Here is a 19858-nt window from a genome sequence, read left to right on the forward strand (position 1 = left end):
TCAGCTCTGACTTCCTTTTCCCGTTCTCTGCAGTTCATCCAGCCCCCCGGAAGCCTCCCCTCTGAGGTGCTGCATCTGGCCCTCCCCCTCTGCTGTAGGCCCTGGCTTCCTGCCCTGGCCTGGTACCTGCGGCAGAACCTGCTCATCTTCCTGCATTCTCCTAAGTATACAGACAGCAACAGCCGGAACCACTTCCAAGTGAGCTTTTACTCACCTTTCCCCATAGCCATGTGCACTGGTGCCTGCTTCCCCCCTGACACAGCCCCTTACTGTCACTGTTGCCTACAGATACCCCCATATATGCACCTCTGCCCAAGGACTTGTATACACCCATGTCCCACACACCTGGTTTTCCTGTGCTGCCATATTACCTGTACCCCATTCCCTACTGTGGACGCACACACCATAAAAGCTTCCCCATCCCTTGATTTTTTTGGTTGTCGTTCATCTGCCTGATCTTAGTACTCTGTGGCCGTTCTCTTTCCAGCATCCACTCCCACCACAGGGCGGCCTCCCCGACTTGGACATCTATTTGTATAACAAGCCTGGTGGACAGGGCACTGGGGGCAAAGGTACAGAATAAGGCCCAGGCCCATGGCACTACCAGGTGTGGGAAAGTCTTCCTACCTGATGACTGAGAGGGCCCCTCCCACTCTCCCAGCCTTGCAGCTGAGGAGGATGGGGAGGGAGGGATTGAAGTCCTGGGGCTGAGCCTTCCTATGGATTTTGTCTACGCAGGTGTCGCCTGCATCACTCTAGCCTTTGTAGATGAGGGAGGGACCCCTATCTCACTGGCTTCATGGCCCCCCACTTCTCCTGAGCCCCCAGACCCACTGCAAGAGGAGGAATTTGAGCAGCTAACCCAGGTCACACGCTGCCCAGTCATGCTGGACAGTTCTTCAGGTAAGGCAGCTTGCGTCAGAGGATGGGGTGTTCAGTTAAGACTGTGAGGGGTGGGGGTGATGAGAAGGGTGGGATCTAGGGGCACCCTCAGGTAACCCCCATTCTTTCCTCTAGCTCAGAAGGGGGCCCTGCGACTCCGGTTGGATGTGTGGGAAAAGGGAAACATCAGTATTGTGCAGCTGGAGGAAAGGCTCCGAGGAGCAGCTCGCCAGGCTCTGGCTGATGCTGTCATGGAGCTGCGGCTGCTGCCAGCTTCACTATGTACAGAGGATACCCCCCCAGGTACAGAGGGCCCCCCAGGGTCCAGAGAAGGACGAAATCCAGGCTAGACAGTGTAGCAGGTGAAGGTGGGGTTCAGGGAAGGCTTCAAGAGGAGGAACCCTTGAGCCAAGGTCTATAAGAGCATAAGTGGCAAGAGGTTTATGGGGAAAGGGCCTTCAAGACAATAGGCCCAGAAGTGGGCAGTAGCCCATTGTGACTAGTGTGTAATGTGGGACAGGGTACGACAAACTGAAAGTGAAGAGGCCAAGGGGGTCAGGTGTCAGGCTGGCCTGGTAGGCCACACTAGGGGTCTTGATTGTTATCCTAAGAATAGGGGAGTCTTCGAAAGGTATTAAGCAGGATAGTGATGTGGCCAAATATGTGATTGAAAGGGGAACCCTGGTGGCGTAGTGGTTAAGTGTTTAGCTGCTAACCAAAAGCTCAGCAGTTCAAATCCACCAGGCGCTCCTTGGAAACCCTATGGGGGCAGTTCTGCTCTATCCTATTGGGCTGCTAGGAGTTGGAATCCCCTCGATGGCAATGGGTTTGGTTTTTTTGGGGGGTGATTGAAAGACCACTCCAACTCCTGGGGGAGAGAGAGAAGCTGGATTGGATAGGGAAAGACTAGCGGGAAGAAGCCTTGTGAGCAGTCTGTTCCAATAGTCCAGGTGAGAAATTATGGGTCCTGAACTAGGGCAGGGGCAGTGGGAATGCAGGAGGAAGGGTATACCTGAGAGACTCTTTGAGGATAGAATTGATAGGACTCAGCCACTTATTGTGTGTGAGAGGAGGAAGAAGTAAAGGGTAATTCCCATGTGAGAATGGTGCTTCTCCTAATCTGACCCCGGGGGGCCTTCAGGAGGGTGTTCACCTGAAATACACCCACAGCAAGATACATCTCTGCTGTCCCCTCCATGCCTTCCTTCCACCGAAACACCCACACTTCAAACGGCCTTCCTGGCTCTGGGTCCTAGTCCTACTTCTCTCATTTTTGTTCATCAAATGCTTGTAATTATCAAGCAGCCTATGTCTGTATCAGGCACTGGGGTCACAGAAATGAATACGTCTCAGTCTTTGATCTGGAGGAGCTGAGAGTCCATCAGGTGTTGCAGTCCAGGGTGACCAGAGGCCCTTTAGGGTGCTGGGACCACAGGAAAGAAGCTCCACCTTCTTTCTTGATTGGCTCTTGCCATAGAATTGAGAGGGGTAAGTTGTGGCATACCTCCGTGAGGCCCACGATCAGAGTCTGCTTTCCGCCTCCTGCTTGCTTGCTTCTGGCATAGCCCCCTGCACCTGCTGACTTCTTCCTATTCCATTGAGGAACCTCAACGAGACCCCAGTTTTCTCTTTCATTCTCCTGGACTGTTGAAGCCTCTTCCCTTCTGACTCAGATCTCACTTCCATCCACCCTCCCTATAAAAGGCCTTATCAGAAATAAACATTCACAATTGTCCATTAGCTTCACTATGCTTATCACTAGCAGAAATACACACATGCAGTTGGTCACTCATGTAGAGAGTGATATATCATCAGGAACTCACATCATACAAACACAGACACACTATCAGTTGCATATATTGTCATTCAGTAACAGAGTATGTGGCAAGTATCTCTCATGTCAGTCTTGGGCTAGGTTGTCTGGAGTGGGATTGATGGGCAGTGAATGACCTGAGTCTGTAATGTCTGGTGTCCACAGGAAGTCTCAGGAGTGGATCGTTGGAAACCAAGAGCACTGCTGGCCGAGCTAGCATCTTTCCCCCTGCCCCTGTCCCTGGGGAGCCTGTGACTCCACCCAGCAAAGCTGGCCGGCGCAGCTTCTGGGATATGCTGGTAATGGGAGAGGTGGTGAAGCTGGCATCTACCTTCTTGCCTGCCTCTTAGCTCCCCTTTACTCTCCCTCCACCCCCACCACCCTCCCCACCCCCCACTCCCTCCAGGCCTTACCACAGATCTCCTTATATATAAAACTACGGTGTCCTTAGACCAGAGCTTGCAGAACATGGCAGACTCTGATGGAGAGAGCACCTCAGCTTACTAAATGCATTCACTTCCATTTTTCTTGTCGAAGCCTGCAAGTTAAGTAGGGCTTTACCCAGTGAGGAAGATGAGGCTCAGGAAAGTTAAGTAACCTGCCCATGGCTGCTCTGTCAGCCTTCAGGGAAGCTAGGACTAAAACCCAGGCCTCCAGTCCTCCAAGCTCTTATTACTGTTCCACGATGCCTCCATCTTCTACCCCTTCTCAATAGCCCCTTCTCATTCACTACATTGCCCCCAGAGTAAAACAGAATGTGGGGATTTGGGTTCCCCCAAAACAACTGATGACATTGTCCTGGATCGGCCAGAAGACACTCGGGGCCGGAGGCGTCACAAAACTGAGAATGTTCGGACTCCCGGTGGATCTGAGCGGGCACCAGGACCAGATTCTGGAGCCCAGAGGCAAAGGTGTGTGTTGGGGGCTGGGGGCCTGTTGTGTCATGGGAGCGTATGGGTATGAAATCCCAGGTGGGCGGTGGTGGCTTGAATATCATGCATGTCATGTGTGGACGTGTGGTGGCCTTACTCCTGCTATGTCTTTAGACGCCGGGTGACTCAGCTAGAAGAGGGTGAGGTGGGGACCCTGCATCCTGTGTTTGCTCACGTCAGTCAGCGCTGGATGGTGTTTATGGTTCAGATTGGTGAGTCCCCAGCCCTCCTCTCCTATCCTTCAACCCCTGCCCTGGCGTCCACCCCTCAGCCCCATCTCTGCCTGCCTTTCAGGGTGTGCCTCAGTATCCAGGAGCTCCACCCACATGGTGTCCCGGTTCCTCCTTCCATCCATCCTGTCTGAGTTTACCACTTTGGTCACCTCGATGGCTGGAGACACCTGTGTCCGAGTCTTTGAGCAGCATTTGTGAGTTTGAGATTGCATGGGATTGAAGGGGACTTCCAGACTTCCTCAAACCTGGGCCTATAGGAAGCCAAACCCATGGAGGCTGAGCTAGGAGATGTGGAGGCTGGACCAGGGGATGGGGCCATGGATGGTCTGCTTTCTGTATGCCTCTCCCTCCCAGTAGGGGTTCAGAATCAGAGATCTTCAGTCCTTGTTCACCTGGGCAGCTGGGCCCAGCTCCCCGTCCAGCGGCAGAGCGGCATGTACTGCTTCTGGGAAGGAACTTCTTGCAGTGGAGGAGACCAACTCAACAGGGTGAGGGCATGACCTTATGGAGGGTGGGTTCAGAGGGATTAGTGGGGTGGTCTCTGACCCTGCAGGGGTGGGTGGGATCTAGGACAATCTGCCTCCAGGCCCCCGTTTTTCCCCTTTCCTGCCCTGTAGCTGCCAAAGCCATGCAGCGCTTCGAACCAGGAGGTGATGGGAGCTCAGGGCAGAGTGCTCCCCGGCAGAGGCTCTTGCTTCTGGAGGTCGTAGACAAGAAGGTACGTGTGGGCCAGGGGCTGGTGGGGAAAAGGAGCTCCATAATCTCACTGACCCTGACCCCTAAACTCCAGCTGCAGCTGCTGACCTACAACTGGGCTCCAGACCTGGGGGCAGCATTGGGCCGAGCACTGGTTCGCCTTGTGCAGTGGCAGAATGCTCGGGCCCATCTCATCTTCTGCCTGCTCAGCCAGAAGCTTGGACTCTTCCACCATTATGGCCAGTTGGACTTCCCAGTGCGAGATGAAAAGGTGCCTGTTGCTCTGGCTCCCTCCTCTAGCTCTGGCCACCAAGGGGTCAGTTAAAGGAAACACCAGCTTGGAAACGGGAGAGGGGACAGACTGAGCACAGAAGTAGTGGGATGGGAGTCTTAGAGGAGAAGCCATGGGATGAGAAGGTCCCAGGGCAAAGGCTGTGGGGAACCCATTGTCAGGCTCCATCTCTCTCAGGAGCCAAACCCATTCCTACTGCCGACCATGGAAGCAGAGACCCTTATCCGGTGTGCAAGTCCCCCACTGAGCCGCGAGCAGGGCCGGCTGAGTGGGTCCTCACGTGGTGGCGGCCCCCTTCCCCTGGACACATTCCCCTTCGATGAGGCTTTGAGGGATATTACGGCTGCCCGCCCCAGCTCCACACTCAGCCTTGTGCCCAGACTCCCTGATCCCGTCACCTACCACGGGCAACAGTTCCTGGATATCAAGATGACAGAGCGCAGAGGTGGGGCACTGGCTTGGGCAGGGGGAGGGGGAATCTGTGGCGTCTGGGAGGGAAAGCGATAGCAGCTACTGCGGCTACTACTGATATCTCCAACCCCCAGAGCTGGAGCGCCAGATGAAGATGGAGAACCTGTTTGTAACCTGGCAGCAGCGTTCTGCCCCGGCCAGCATGCCCATCAGTGTGAGTGAGCCTGAGATGTGACCCTCTCCCGCAGCCAATATGAGGATCCTGTGACCCTTGGCCACTGCCCTGGTGCTCACTGCCCCATATCCCCAGGCGGGGGAGCTGGAGACCCTGAAGCAGTCATCCCGCCTGGTGCATTACTGTGCAACAGCCCTGCTCTTTGACCCAGCTGCCTGGATACATGGGCCCCCAGAGACTTCTGGGCCCCCTGAGGGGCAGGTGAGGCCCAAGACTCCAGATTTCCCCATGGGATCTCCCTTGAGCCTGCAGTGACCTCTACTCCTCCCCCCCCAGTGAGGTGGTTGACAGCAGGTAGAGCCTACCTTAATTTCCACTCCTCCAGCGGCGCCATCGCCCTGACTCGGGATCTGGGAGCCGAGAGGCACTCCCAGGCTGTGAATCCTCTGATGTGCCTCTGCCAGGAGCCCGTGAGGAGCCATGGCTGAAGGAGCTAAGCTTGGCTTTCCTGCAGCAATACGTGCAGTATCTGCAGAGCATAGGCTTTGTGCTGGTACCACTGCGGCCCCCCTCACCTGCCCGCAGGTGAGACAGCCCCTCCTTCCCTTTTTCTCATTTGTCCTCACTGCAGGTGAGACCCCCACAGGCCCCGCCTTTGTTCATACAGGTCTCTTGACAGCTTGGGCCTCGTTCATCTCACCAGACCAGCATATATACATGAGGATCTTGTACATTTCCACACAGCCCTGATGTGTGTCCTACAAACCTCAGGCATCTGTGGAGCTCACATCCACATCCGTGCATAGAACCACGCACATTCTCACAAAGCTCATGCCCACTTACATCTTATATGTTAACGTGCTTTATACAACCACACACAGGAATCTCTTAACATGCTCCTAAGCTTTTGGACCTGGGCCTTAATGATTCCTGCCCTAATCATCCCACTGACCTTTCCTGAGATTGCATATGGTTCCTGGCCCGAGGAAACCCTTTTGTTACCAACGACCAGTCCTCCTCACCTCACTGTGCTTTGGCCTGTATAGGTCCAGGTCATGTTCACTCACTCAGCTGGCTGTTCTTCATAGCCAGTTCTCAGCTGTCAGGGTCTCAGAGAGAATTGAGTTTATGTAGTTTCCATTCAGCTGCTCTTCCTAAAACTTTGAATTCCTTTTTAAAATGAAGGACACTGGGTTAAAAAATATGTTTCTAAAGCAGAATTTAAAGACGCAGTTTAAGCCCTCCTTCCTCACTAATCTGTAACTGTCACCAATCACTAGTTAAATCTTAAACTGATTTCCTGCTGGGAGTAAACGGGACATGTCTTCCCGCCAGAGCCTTTGACCTCCAACGAGAGGTCTGGTGTTTACAGCTCCCCCCACACTGGCCTTTCTGTTTTGTTTTTTTTTCACAGTATCTTCCCTGCCTTTCTTCTCGCCTTACCTATGAAATGCTGCAGCTGCCATTCCCCAATCAAAACGGAACCATTTCTCCCTCTTGTAGGAAGATGCCTATCTATGGCATCAAGCATCTCCTTGAATTTTCCTAGTTAAATCTCAGAAATACATCAGATCTCTACCCTACTATATACAGATTTCTCTGTCCCCTTTGGGCATCTACCAGTATTCACAGCAGTCTCTCCTGCCCTATCCCAATCCTCTCACTAGTGGGAAAGAGGATTGGACTCCGCCTCCCACTGAGCGTTGCCCACACTTCCTTTCAGAGCAACAAGCGCTAGGAGAGAGCCCTGCCCTACAGTCTAACTTAGTCTCTGGGCCCAGCTTTGCCACTGGGACCCCAAGCAGGTCCTTTTCTGGGCCTATTTCCTGTCCTGCAAAACAAGCCCATGTAAAATGGATTCTGGGTCTGATGGTCGTATCCTTCACCCCACTGGCCTGCCTAATCTTCTCGTTCCCCTTCCTCTTCCATAGCACCAGCCGGCTGCGGGCCATGGCTATCCTTGGAACAGAAGGCCGAGGCTCTTTCTCCTGCTCTAAAACCAAGACCGATGGGAGCCCCAAGGTAACTCGCTGCCATAGTGAAATCAGCAATGCCCCAAGACCCCAATGCTGCTGACCCTGAATTATTTCCCCAAGGCCGAGGTCAGTGACCTGAGTGATGAAGGGAGATTGATCCCAGAGTGACACCATTGAAGTCAGTGGCCCAAAGGACCCCTGCCCTACTGTCTTGAGGCTGGTGAGCCCCAACCCCTTGCCCCCGAGCCCCAGTTCTTTTTCCTTTCTCCAGAGCACTGGCTTTGCAGTCACCACCTACCACCTGCAGCGGGCATTGCCCGGTGGCATTATCCTCATGGAACTGGCTTTCCAGGTAAGCAGGAGGGAGCACTGAGTAGGGAGAGCCAGACCTGCCTATCTCTTACCTTCCTGAGCCCATCTTCACTCTCTCTCCAGGGCTGTTACTTCTGTGTCAAACAGTTTGCTCTGGAATGTTCCCGAATCCCCATGGGACAAGCTGTCAACTCTCAGGTATGTGTTGGGGAGGCTGTAGTGGGGACAGAAGACGGGAATACGGGATTGGACAAGGCTTAGGCACAGTGATGCCCCATGGCCCATCTGGGTGGGTAGTAAGAGTACTGCAGTGAGTGGCCTGGCCCAGTGATTGATCTAGTGCTGTGAACTAAGCAGGTCAGTAGTCATTCTGGTGCCCTGACTGGACCAACCAACACTCTGACCCTATGGGCAGTCCACAGCACTGGAGGCACAGGGCAGTCCAGCACAGCGGCTAGTCTGCCTTTAGTCATTCTAGCAGTGACAAGAGCCTGATGCTGTGGTTGGTCCGTAACCACGGGTAGCCTGAGAGTGAGGACATTTGAGCAAAGTGGGTAATCTGGCACATGAATATGTTGGTGCTGGCCTAATCTAGAGCTTGGGAAGATTGGCGTTGTTAGTATAGTCACTAACACTTAGAATGAGGACCAAAGTTCCCACCCACACAGGGTATCTCTGGCACTTAGTCATTATTTGTGTCCCTGTCAGTCTCCCTCAAGGGCAGGTCCTCTGTACCCCATGAGGGTCAAGCACTCAGGAGTGCCCAGAGTAAGTCAGAGGATCCAGTGAGATAGCAATCTGAAGCCCTTTGTACTTTGAATTAGTTTCACTCCTTCAGGTTGCCAGGAATGTCCTGCCAGGGCCTGTGCCTTCTTTGCGCCTGACATTTAGTTTCTGAGAGATCAGGATGTGATTGGGTCAGTCTTCTCTAGTGCAGACGCTTCTTCACTGGGTAGAGCTCTCAAATCTGGACAGTTCATATCCAGCCTATGGATGGTAGCCCTTGACTTGGGTGTGTGGCTCCCTGGTCCACTCATCACAGGATGATGTGACCCAAAGCATGGTGACTTCATGTTTAGGGCCACAGCGCTCATAAGGAGCTATTGATGGGCAGGTACGCTCACATTTCCCTGGAATATTAGAGGAAAGGATCACCCTCCATTATCCTGTGAGCCTCTTGAAGTCCTTCTGTGCCCCCGATCTCCATCCAGCTTGGCTCTCTCTGACCCTATTTATCTACTCTCTAATCTTACTTAGATTCCTAAATTGTTTCAGTATTACCGTTGTTTATTAAGCAAATACATACTAAGCAGAAAAGTTTTACTCCCACTCTACAGATAAGGAAACTGAGGTTCATGGAGGTTAAGTAATTTATCCCAGGGCACACAGCTAATCAGTGGCAATATTGGGGTTGAAATCTAAGTCTTAGTGATTCTGAGACTCACCCTTGTTTATTTTAGTTTATCACACTGCCTCTAACTTTATGAAGACCTTGACATTATCTCCATCGTAGATGAGAAGACTGAAGCACAGAGAGACTGACTTACCCAAGATCACACAGCTAGTCTGACACCTCGGCTATCACTTCTTCTACAGCCATTTATTTCCCTTCCTAATAACTCCCTAGTGCCCCCAAGGGAGTGGCCGGGTAGTTTCTGCCATTCCAGCACCACAGATCCATATGGCAACCTCCAGTCAGTAATGGTTTCAATCAAGAGAAGCACTAGCTCCCTGTCTCTGCCCTTCTTTTCCTCTCCATCGATGATTCGTTCATTCATTCACAAACAGAGGAGGGCTGCCCTGGCCTGGCCTTGGCAGGAGGTCCCAGGTGGAGCTTTAGGAGTGAGCTGGGAGCACTGAGTCTCCATTTCTGGTGATGGAAAATATGGCAATGACTATTGGTGATGGTTGCACAGCATGATTAATGTAATTGATATCATTAAATTGTACACATGAAAAATGCTGAATGGACAAATGTTATGTGGTATATATTTTTACAACAAAAAAGCAAAACAAAATAAGTCTGGGTAGAGGTCAGGGAGAGCAGCATTCCAGGCAAAGAGAACAGCAGGTATGAAAATGTTGAGGAGAGAATATGTGACGTACTCAGGGAAAGCAAGTCCTCTGATGAGAAAATGAAGCTGGAGACATGGGAAGGGGCCAGGAAAAGCTTTTCAGTAGTAACTAATTACACACACACACTCCCTGCCGTGGCACTTACCCTACTCTGCTACTTGAGTTTCCACTAATGCCATCTTCGAACATGCTATATCATTTACTCATTGACTCTGTCCAGTGTTTCCTGTCTGTCTCCCCACTACTAGAATGTAAGCTCCTTGAGGGCAGGGATTCAATTTCTGTTTGCCATTGTATGCCCAGCACACAGAACAGTACCTGGTAGGTGCACAGCAGGCACTCAACGGATAGTTGTTGCATCAATGGATCTGTGCCAGCCTCTAGTGGAATCAGGTATAGAGTAAAAACGCCAGTCTCTGCCCTCAAGATGGTCACTGTTTCACATAAGCAGTTACAGTGCAGTATAAAAGAGTGAGGATATAATGGAGAGGGCTTCCCAGAAAACTATTCTGGCAGAGGAGGGGGTTCCACTGGCTCACAGCAACAGGGTGAATCTGTTGAGCTTCCTTCTCCCGTGGAAGGAGGGGGGGTGTTAGGCAGCCTGTGCCTTAACCCAGTCCCTTGTTCCCCTGTTGCCACCTCTCCAGCTGTCCATGCTGTTCACAGAGGAGTGTGACAAGGTGCGTGACCTGATGCACGTGCACTCATTCAGCTATGACTTCCACCTGCGCCTGGTACACCAACACGTGCTGGGCACCCACCTGGTCCTTCGGCACGGCTACCACCTTACCACCTTCCTGCGACATTTCCTGGCCCACCACCCTGACGGACCCCACTTTGGCCGCAACCATATTTACCAAGGTCGGTACCCAAGGGGAGACCCTGCTGGCACAGTGGTTAAGAGCTACAGCTGCTAACCAAAAGGTCGGCAGCTTGAATCCACTAGGTGCTCCTTGGAAATTCTATTGGGCAGTTCTCCTCTGTCATGTAGGGTCGCTAGGAGTTAGAATCAACAGCAACAGATTTTTTGTTTTTTTTTTTTTGGTGCCTAAGGGCAAGCCAGTGAGCCAGAAAAAGAACAGGCCGCAAGGTATTTCTAAGCCAGGACCAGTGTGTGCACTTCCCGGGGCAGGACCTAGTCTCTGCATCACCTGTTCTGTACTATTAATTGCCTCATAGTACTTGTACCCTGTCCCCATGTCTCTTTGTCTTAAGTTCTTCACCTTCTGTATCAGTGCGGCTCCTGTGTCATATGTACCCTGCCCTCTGTTCTGAGCCACTGTCTATCCATGTTCCATAGGAACTCAGGAGCTCCCTCTGGAAAGCAGAACCCATCTGCCTGCCAATCAGAGCATTAGCGACTCTCATCCCCCACCCCCACTCCCAACCAGATCAGTGTGTCTGTCTCAGGCTTAGTGTCTCTTGTCTCCTATAACCTGCCCCTCAGGGACATTGGAGCTCCCCACACCACTCATTGCTGCCCACCAGCTTTACAACTACGTGGCTGACCATGCTAGCTCCTACCACATGAAGCCATTGCGTATGGCCCGGCCAGGGGGCCCAGAACATAATGAATACGCCCTGGTGTCAGCATGGCACAGGTAAGGCACCCAGCATGCACTCAGGTAGAGCTGAGGTCTGAGCCATACTTGGAGTTAGGAGACCCATGTTTTCTTGGGCAGAAGAGGTGGGACTATTTCCTTGGAACCTCAGGGTTGACATCTCTCCCACCTCTACCACCCAGCTCTGGCTCCTACCTGGACTCTGAGGGACTTCGTCACCAGGATGACTTTGATGTGTCTCTGCTTGTCTGTCACTGTGCTGCACCCTTTGAGGAGCAAGGAGAGGCTGAGCGACATGTTCTGCGGTCAGCAGATCCCCCACCTTGAACATGCCCATTACCCATCCTCCCCGCTACTGCCACCTCTTGCCCTGTGTGACTCCCACTGTGACCACCACACTCCTGTCCACCTCCCCCACAGGCTGCAGTTCTTTGTGGTGCTCACCAGCCAACGAGAGCTGTTCCCCAGACTCACTGCTGACATGCGCCGGTTCCGGAAGCCACCCAGGCTGCCCCCCGAGCCAGAGATTCTAGGGAGCTCAGCTGGTAGCCCTGGGGAGACCTCAGGGGTTGGTTTGGCTCCTGGGCCAGCTCCCCTGTTCCCACCCCTGGCTGCAGAGGTGGGTGTCGCCCGGGCGCGGCTGGCTCAGCTGGTGCGGCTGGCCGGAGGGCACTGCCGTCGGGACACGCTCTGGAAGCGCCTCTTCTTGCTGGAGCCACCAGGGCCTGATCGGCTGCGGCTAGGGGGGCGCCTGGCTCTGGCAGAGCTGGAGGAGCTCCTAGGAGCAGTCCATGCCAAATCCATTGGGGACATTGACCCCCAGCTGGTAAGGGGCTGTGGGCTCCAGATGGGACTGGGATGGTTGCTGGGAATTTCAGAGGCAGCCAGGGTGGAAGGTCTCAGAGGTAGCTCTGAGGCAGCAGATCCAGGCCTGTGGATCTTCCTGTAGGACTGCTTCCTGTCCATGACAGTCTCCTGGTACCAGAGCCTGATCAAGGTTCTCCTAAGCCGCTTTCCCCAGAGCTGTCGCCATTTCCAGAGCCCAGACTTGGGAACTCAATACCTGGTAAGACCCCCTGACTCCCTCTGAAAAGAGAGACATGGTAAAAATCCTCATGAAAGAGAAGCTAGATGTCCCCCTCAAGGATCCCCAGCCTAACCAAACAAGCTGTGTTCTGGAGGGAGCCTGGATGGAACGGGGCTGCACAGATACATGTAAACCCCCGCCCCCAGCACTGAGCCACAAATGTGACTCACTGAGCTGTGGGGTGTTTAAGAGAAGGACTTAGAGCCCTGCCCTCAAAGGCTCGCCCAAAACAAAGACTGGCTAGAGATCCTGACGGTCAAGGTCTAGAACCAGAGGTGCACTCAGAACCCATCTGCAGTTGGTCTCGGAGGCTGCAGTTCCAGAAAGGACCTTTGTTACCCAAAGCATGTTCCTCGCGCCAACAGCATCGGCATCACACGGGAGCTTGCTGAAATGCACACGCAGGCCACACTCCATATCTGTCAAGTCAGAATCTGCATTTTAGGAAGGCCCTCAGATGATTTGTATGCACATTAAAGTTTGAGAAACACTATCCTAAGAGTGGTGGTGGGTACAAGCACAGGAGTTACAGACACTAAAGAGATGGGCCCAACAAGAGCTGTGGTCTAGGAGAGGAAGCTTGTCAAGAGAAGACTTAGAGAAAGGAGGAGCTGGGCCGTGGTAAGGAGTCCCTTGATATAGTGTTTATGGGGCAGGTTAGTTTCAGGGTCATCCAAAGAGGCTGAGATCAGTTAGGAGGAGGCTACAGTGGTGCAGGTGGGTGTGAGCAGATGGGGCTGATTGTGTGGGTGGGAACACTGAGCAGGAATGGGTTTGGGGAGGGTAGGTGATGAGTTCAGCTTGAGGCAAGTCGAGTCTGAGGTCCCTGAGGACCTTCTGGGAATGCTGTCTAGAAGGTATATATGGACATTGGGAATGGCACTGAGAGAGATCTAGGCAGCATCTATGTGAACAGGTGGTAATTGAAGCCTTGGGAGTGGAGTCCCAGTCCCGGGAGAAGTCAGGGAGATGAGAGACCCAAAACAGTACAGGAGGCAAAGAGGGCTTGTGTCAAGGGTAGAGAATTCTCATCCACTGGTTGGCTTCAGTGTGCTAGGCTTGGTGTAGGGCCTCGAGATGGACAACCTCAGTAGCCTTCCAATCAAGTGTTACCCCCTTGCTCTGATGAGGCGCACACAGGCCGTCCGGGCAGCTAATGAGCATGAGGACTGAGATGTTCATTTGGAGACAAGGTCCTGAGTAGCCTTGGAGTACATGTGGGGTCAGGTGCGGTGATGGAAGCGGACCTTTGGACGGGCCCCCATTTCCAGGATGCACTAAAGGATCTGTGCCTCCTAGGGTAAGACAAACCTCATTCCCCATCTCATATTGTCTTTCACTGTAGGTTGTGCTGAATCAGAAGTTCACTGACTGTTTTGTGCTAGTATTTCTGGATTCCCACTTGGGAAAGACGGTGAGAACAAGGGGTAGGGGGCTTTGTGTCAGCCTGGTGTGAGACTGTTCCCCACATGCTCCACCCCAGAGCCTTCTAAGCCCTGTTTCCTGTCCCCACCTATGCCCTCCTCTCACCACTGCACCCCTACCCATGTTCCCCACAGTCTCTGACGGTGGTTTTCCGAGAACCCTTCCCAGTACAGCCCCAGGACAGCGAGAGCCCCCCTGCCCAGCTGGTGTCCACCTACCACCACCTGGAATCTGTCATCAACACAGCCTGTTTCACCCTCTGGACCCGCCTCCTCTGAGGGAGTGGGCCACCGAATGGCCCTGTTCCTTGAATCATGGTCTATGAAATTGCCCACTTGAGGCAGGACTGAGCAGCCCTGCTCTGGGCCCCAGGACGCCCGAACATGGAGTGACACCAAAGGCTTTGTGGATATGTCTCAAGGGTCTGCTGCCCCAGCCCAGAAGCAGAGGCTGCTCTCCCCAAACACTCACATCCATCGATCAGCCCAGGGCTCCAGGGAGTCAGGTCAACTCCCTCAGGTGCCCATCTCCTCTCTGGACCCTAGGCCCTTCCAGAAGGGAGCTCCTCTGTCCTGCCCACCTGGTGGGGTCCCAGGAATTCTTCACACCAGATGGCAAGCAGTCACCCTGAATCCTGCCTCCAGGTCTTGGACTGCTCTGTCTCCCCCGGCCCCAACCCTCTGGTCTTTATTTCCTACTTAGACATCACTGCTGGACATTGCTGCTAAGCAGAGATATCTAGGTTCCAGTCCCAGCTCTTCCTTTGAGCACCTGTGACCATGGGCAAGTCCCTTTGCTCTCAGACCTTTGGTTTCTCATCTGTAAATGAGGAGGTAGGCTCAGAAATTCTCCCATCTCCACAGCAACACTGGCACAGACTGCCAGACTTGAGCATGAGCTATATGTCCTTTTTTAGCAGGAGGGAAGCAGGCCAGAGAAGCTGAAGGGTTAGACACTGTGTGTCCCCACCCTCCCACCACTAAATACATTAAAAAAAAAAAAGCACATGTGAAAATGTTCAGCAGGTTGTCTTTAATTCAGAGGAGACACAGGATGCCCGCTGTCCCAGAGGCTTGTGGGTGGTGTACAGGACCTCAGTGGCCAGCCTGTGGACGGCCCTGCCTGTCCCAGTACAAACGTAGCCACCTCAAGCCCTCTATGGTGTCTCCTGTCGGGAGAGGGAGGCAGCAGCATCTCAACCCAGGAGGAGAAAAACAGCCCCTATCCAATAACTGTCCCTTAAGTGCCCCTTCGCCGGGGCCAAGCCTGGAGCCTCATGCCACCCCTCACCTGACCCCTCACCTTGGGGCCGGTACTCGCAGCCCACAAAGCCTTTGTAGCCTTCATCTTCCAGCAGCTCGAATAGGTAGGGGAAGTTCAGCTCTCCAGGGCTGTCAGGTTCCCCCCGGCCTGGGACCTGTGCCACCTGCACATGTCCTGGGACAGATAACGGACAGATGTGAGCCCAGGCCTGCTGTGGCCTAAGGACAGATGTGGGAGGGCATAGAATGCAGCACAGCAGAGAAAGGGGCCCCTCTCACCAACAATGGGCAGGAACTCCCGGATGTTTCCTGTCAGGTTCCCATCCATGATCTGCCAGTGGAATATGTCCTGGGAAGAGAATACTATAGTCAGAGACCCCTCAGGCCCCCACCATTCTTTGATGGTCCCTAGATTTGGAGAATATGGGCCTTCTGAGAAGCACTCTTTCTTCCACTTACCATTTGTAACTTGAGGTTGGGTCTTCCAACCTTCTGTAAGATGGCTGCCACTGAGGGAGAAAGGAGGAAGAGGCTGTGAGACCCAGGAGACCACAGATGAAAGGGTGCAAGAGGTGGCACAGGGCTGGGGGTCCTACCCTGCTGGGGGGTATCCAGGAAGTACCGGGGGTCAGTGATGCGAGTGTTAATGGGCTCCAGCAGTCCCACGAGGTTCTCCTAGCACCGTGGTGGATGCTGTGAATAAAGCTCCTCCTCACCAGGTTTTCCTCAGTCACTGGTCAGGGCCCTCACCTGGGCCAGTGCTCAGCCTTATGCCTCATCTGCTCACTCCACTGTGAACCTCCCCACGCGCACGCACCCAGACACATTTATGCAGGTATACACGTCTGTGTTTTCACCTGTCTCACCTGAGCCAAAACCCCAGCTGCATGCCTCAGGTTCTCCAGAAAAACTGCCTCCATTTCACTCCTGACAGCTGTTCGATCAGCCCCCTGGGGTACACGGCCAGCCATCAGGTGAATCCTGTGGGGAAGATGGGACTGGAGGGACTGTGGGGTTCGTTCTGAGGCAGAGGAGAGGCCTTCATCTCCTGGGTTCCTGTGTGCACCCTTCTGGGGCATCCTGCCTGTGCCAGTCACACTCATCTCCCCAGGGCTTCAGTCCACACCCCCGGGCTACATTGCTCAACATCCCAGTTCCCCTCGGACACCTGTGTCAGCCTGAGCCACGCCTTTCCCAGATGCTTTCTGAGGGTAAACCATCTGGGCTCTGGGTCCATCCCTCCTTCCTCAGAGCCCTCAGTCCATCACCTAGCCCCTCCTGTCCTTTCAACCTCCCTGTATTAGCCTGCGCCTTCTCAGCCTATAACATGCTCAGGTTTTCACCTTCAAAAAATTATTTTGACCCTTACCCTTCTCAGGTATTCCCTGCTGCCTGCCTACTTCCTCACATCTGTTTCTTAGCCCCTTCCCATCTGTCCTCTGCTCCTACCACTCACCAGTAATGTCCCCCTTGTCGCCAGTTCCTTCTCAGCCCACTAGGCCTCTGCAGGATTTGACACCCCACTTTGAACCTTCCTCCTCCCATCACCATCTGATCTTTCTCAGCCACATCCAAACTTCATGCAGGTATATCCCAGGCCCACTCAGGGGTAACAGGCTACATCTCCAGCTTCAATAACTAACTGCTGAACACAGCTGAAGTTGGTGAACACACCAAGCTGCCTCTTGCCTCTGGCCATTGCACCCTCAGCCTAGAATGCTCTTTACCTTCTGGCCATCAAGCAAACACCCACTCTTTCAAGACCCAGTTCTAGCATCACTGCTTGTTAGAAGCTTTCTCTGATCCAGTCAGGGCTAGGTGCCTACTCTGCTCCCATGGCCTCTTGAAGTGACACCGTCCAAGATCATTCAGTATATTTACTTTGCCATTTCCCTCATCAGACTGGACGGCCAGCATGGGATGGGCATGAGTGGGTGGCCAAAGGTCACAGGACAAAAAAGAAATTCAAGAAGCAATTTTAAAAGGGCCAGGACTGGAGGGGAAGAGGAGGGGCAGTGTGCTCACTCCTAAGCCTCTCAGGCCTGGTGGTCTCCGCTCCCTGACCCCGAACCTGCAGCCGGGTCATAGAGGAGTAGACAGGGCAAGATTGAGAGCAGGGGGAGGAGGAAAGACGAGGGTACCTGGGGCAGTCCAGGGCCTTGGCATAGAGCACAGCTTGTTCCAGCCCCTCTCGGAAGGCCGCCTGCCTCCCGGGTACGGCCCCCAGGCCCATTTCCCCTTTCTCTTGGTCTCCTGCGGAGAGAACAAGCCTCAGCCCCGGGCTCGGGCGTCATGCCCCTTCCCCAGCCCGCACGACCCCAGGCCGGACCCACCGGCGCACCCGGGGGCGTGTTGATCAGCACCAGCCGCAATCCCGCCTCCCGCACCGCGCGCGCCGGCGGCTCCGCGTACGGGAAGGCCACCTCGGCGGCCTCGAAGCCCGCGCTGCTCGCGGCCCTGAGCCGCGCGGGGAGGCCGGGAAGCTCGGGGAACAACCATGACAGGTTCGCCGAGAAGCGCAACGGAGCCATGGCCGGGCCTGGGGACAGAGTCCGGGAGGCGCGCGGGGCGGGGCTGAGTCCCTGCGGACCGGAAGGCGGAAGGCGGCAGGCGGCGGGCGGCGGGTCGCGCCGAGCAGAGCGCTGCAGCCCCGCGGGGAGCCGGGAGCGGCCCGGCGCCGTGAGCCCCCTGGGAGCCCAGAGGGACGTGGGCCGCGAGCCGGCCGGCGAGGGGCTGCAAGCGGGGGAGAGAAGCTGGGGCCCGGAGGAAACGGGGCGAGAGCTTTCTCAGCTGGCTTTCAGCATCAACGTCTATTGCTTTTGGGTTAGGAAAATAATGTGTTGTAAAAACCTAGGTCAGTCCCGAAAAGTGAATTTTGTTCAAGATGGGGACTGAGAAGGGCAGGGAAAGGCGAAAGGACCCGAGCGCCTAGGCCCCAGCGTGGGCGAGAGGGGCAGCTCCGGGAGAAGGGTCCGGGGTGGTCCGCGGGAGGTGGGGGAGGCTGCTGCGCCCGCGTTTGCAGGGGAGGAGACACAAGGAGAACTCACCCGGCCCTGAGGGCCCAGTAGAAAATTAAGGACTGTGGTCTTTAACGGATAATACTTAGTATTTTTTCTAGTTATAAAAATTGTATCTGTTAATTATGAAACATTTCAAAGCTGTATGACTGAATAAAGAAAAAAACGAAAACCACCAGTTGTCGCACCACTAACTCATTAACTTTCCCTGACAGATTTAAAAAAAAAAAATGATTACACAATTCTGATAATTCTATATGTGTAGTTTTATATTTTCCACCTAATAGTATTTATTTTGTGAGCATTTCTCCATGTTCTTCAGTGTTCTTCAAAGTCGTTGCATTCACCCACTGCGCGGCGTTCCACCCCGGGAACCCCGTGCTGTCCAGTCCATTCTGAACACTGGCCCTTGGAAAACCTATGGAGTACAGTTTTATTCTGACACACATGGGATTGTCATGAGTCGGGGTGACTCGGTGGCAACTGGTTTTTTACAAAAACCCAACTAACAGGGCAAATTCCTAGGGGTGGAATTATGTAGCCAAAAGATAGGAGCATTTTTAAGTTCATGACAATGCTAAATTGCTTTTCAAAAATATAACAGTTTATACTCCAACAATATACAAGTAGAAATCATCTTGATTCATTTTCTGTGCTACCTTTGACAAAGGGAAGCTCAAATGCAATGTTGGGAACTCCCAGCTTCCACTGTTCGTACTGTCACCATTGCCCTCCATCCCAAGTCAGGCCTACTCAGGCACCTGGGCTCCAGGCTGGTCCCTAGTTAGTCCAAGTGCTACCACTTACATTTCTTCAGCTCTGCCTCCAAGAGCAGATTTCTACCAGCTAATACTGACCAACTGATGTTTTGCCCATTTGCAGCTGGCTTTATTAAAAAAAAAAAAAAAATTTTTTTTTTTTTTTATACTTGGAACTTCGGCTTGCCTTGGAATGTATTTCTTGGGTATAGTCCAATCAAAACCTGGACTCACCAAATTTAACATTTTAATCCCAATTTCAGCGTGTTCACAATACAATAGTGAGTGGCATATTTAATCATCTAATGGAAGTAATCCCTTTATTAACACTTCATTGTAAATCTGAATATGCAAATTCTACTTGAGACTTTATTTAAAAGCACTCCCACCAGCTGGGGTCTGTACCAGGAACAAAATTCATCCAGCCACCAATGGTTCAGCCATTTTCTTCTATGCACTTTAGGGCAGCAGAGATGGTATATAAACTAGATGGTAGATAAACTCACTTTTCCCCTTAATTCCCTTACAACACTTTCACATAATGTATTAAAATAAATACGTAAAAGGCACTATGCCATTTATCTACCACTTGACTGTCTGTACTTTCTATCATGTTGCAAGATAGTCTTTAAACTAATTTATCATTACAATTCTTGATTTTCTTTGCAATTAACTTTTAACCAAAGAATTCACACAGTTCCGAAGATTAATTAGGACAACAGTGATTTGTAAATAGTTACATAACGGAATTGGTTGCCCTCGAGTCAATTCTGACTCATAGTGACCCTAGAGGACAGGGCAGAACTGCCCCATAGAGTTCCCAAGGAGCACCTGGTGGATTCAAACTGCCAGCCTTTTGGTCAGCAGCCATACCTCTTAAGCACTACACCACCAGGGTTTACAAATAGATGATGGCTAAAATTTAGAGTACAGAGTTCAGGCTCTCATT

At 52.9% G+C, this 19858-nt stretch overlaps 2 protein-coding genes across 13 annotated transcripts in view; one reads left to right on the top strand and one right to left on the bottom strand.

Moving 5' to 3' along the window:
- Nucleotides 1–14898, top strand: part of SZT2 (SZT2 subunit of KICSTOR complex) — a 77736-nt gene extending 62838 nt beyond the window's left edge. For 3 of the 11 annotated variants that reach the window (XM_064281835.1, XM_064281836.1, XM_064281833.1), the window contains 25 exons: nucleotides 34–198; nucleotides 488–572; nucleotides 739–903; nucleotides 1018–1185; nucleotides 2861–2994; nucleotides 3440–3606; nucleotides 3742–3839; nucleotides 3922–4054; nucleotides 4215–4348; nucleotides 4478–4578; nucleotides 4651–4827; nucleotides 5026–5293; nucleotides 5394–5473; nucleotides 5570–5695; nucleotides 5820–6019; nucleotides 7366–7456; nucleotides 7682–7762; nucleotides 7846–7920; nucleotides 10446–10659; nucleotides 11246–11399; nucleotides 11543–11665; nucleotides 11781–12186; nucleotides 12310–12426; nucleotides 13793–13861; nucleotides 14007–14898. In XM_064281835.1, the coding sequence (XP_064137905.1) occupies nucleotides 34–198; nucleotides 488–572; nucleotides 739–903; nucleotides 1018–1185; nucleotides 2861–2994; nucleotides 3440–3606; nucleotides 3742–3839; nucleotides 3922–4054; nucleotides 4215–4348; nucleotides 4478–4578; nucleotides 4651–4827; nucleotides 5026–5293; nucleotides 5394–5473; nucleotides 5570–5695; nucleotides 5820–6019; nucleotides 7366–7456; nucleotides 7682–7762; nucleotides 7846–7920; nucleotides 10446–10659; nucleotides 11246–11399; nucleotides 11543–11665; nucleotides 11781–12186; nucleotides 12310–12426; nucleotides 13793–13861; nucleotides 14007–14150 (3675 nt within the window). In that variant the 3' untranslated portion in view covers nucleotides 14151–14898. The other 8 variants (XM_064281834.1, XM_064281838.1, XR_010321382.1 and 5 more) reach the window with 8 other exon arrangements.
- Nucleotides 14885–17688, bottom strand: HYI (hydroxypyruvate isomerase (putative)). 2 transcript variants are annotated; one of them, XM_003415348.4, is made up of 8 exons: nucleotides 17476–17688; nucleotides 17276–17387; nucleotides 16001–16115; nucleotides 15731–15809; nucleotides 15594–15643; nucleotides 15414–15483; nucleotides 15175–15309; nucleotides 14885–15040 (listed from the first exon to the last, which is right to left on the bottom strand). In XM_003415348.4, the coding sequence occupies exons 1-8, from the start codon at nucleotides 17663–17665 to the stop codon at nucleotides 14967–14969; spliced, it is 825 nt and encodes a 274-aa protein (XP_003415396.2). In that variant the 5' UTR covers nucleotides 17666–17688; the 3' UTR covers nucleotides 14885–14966. The 2 variants fall into 2 exon arrangements, with proteins under 2 accessions (XP_003415396.2, XP_010593588.2); XM_010595286.3 differs by having other exon boundaries at nucleotides 14885–15309.
- Nucleotides 17689–19858: the final 2170 nt, after the last annotated feature.

Source organism: Loxodonta africana, chromosome 3, assembly GCF_030014295.1.
Source record: "Loxodonta africana isolate mLoxAfr1 chromosome 3, mLoxAfr1.hap2, whole genome shotgun sequence".
Lineage (NCBI taxonomy): Eukaryota > Metazoa > Chordata > Mammalia > Proboscidea > Elephantidae > Loxodonta > Loxodonta africana.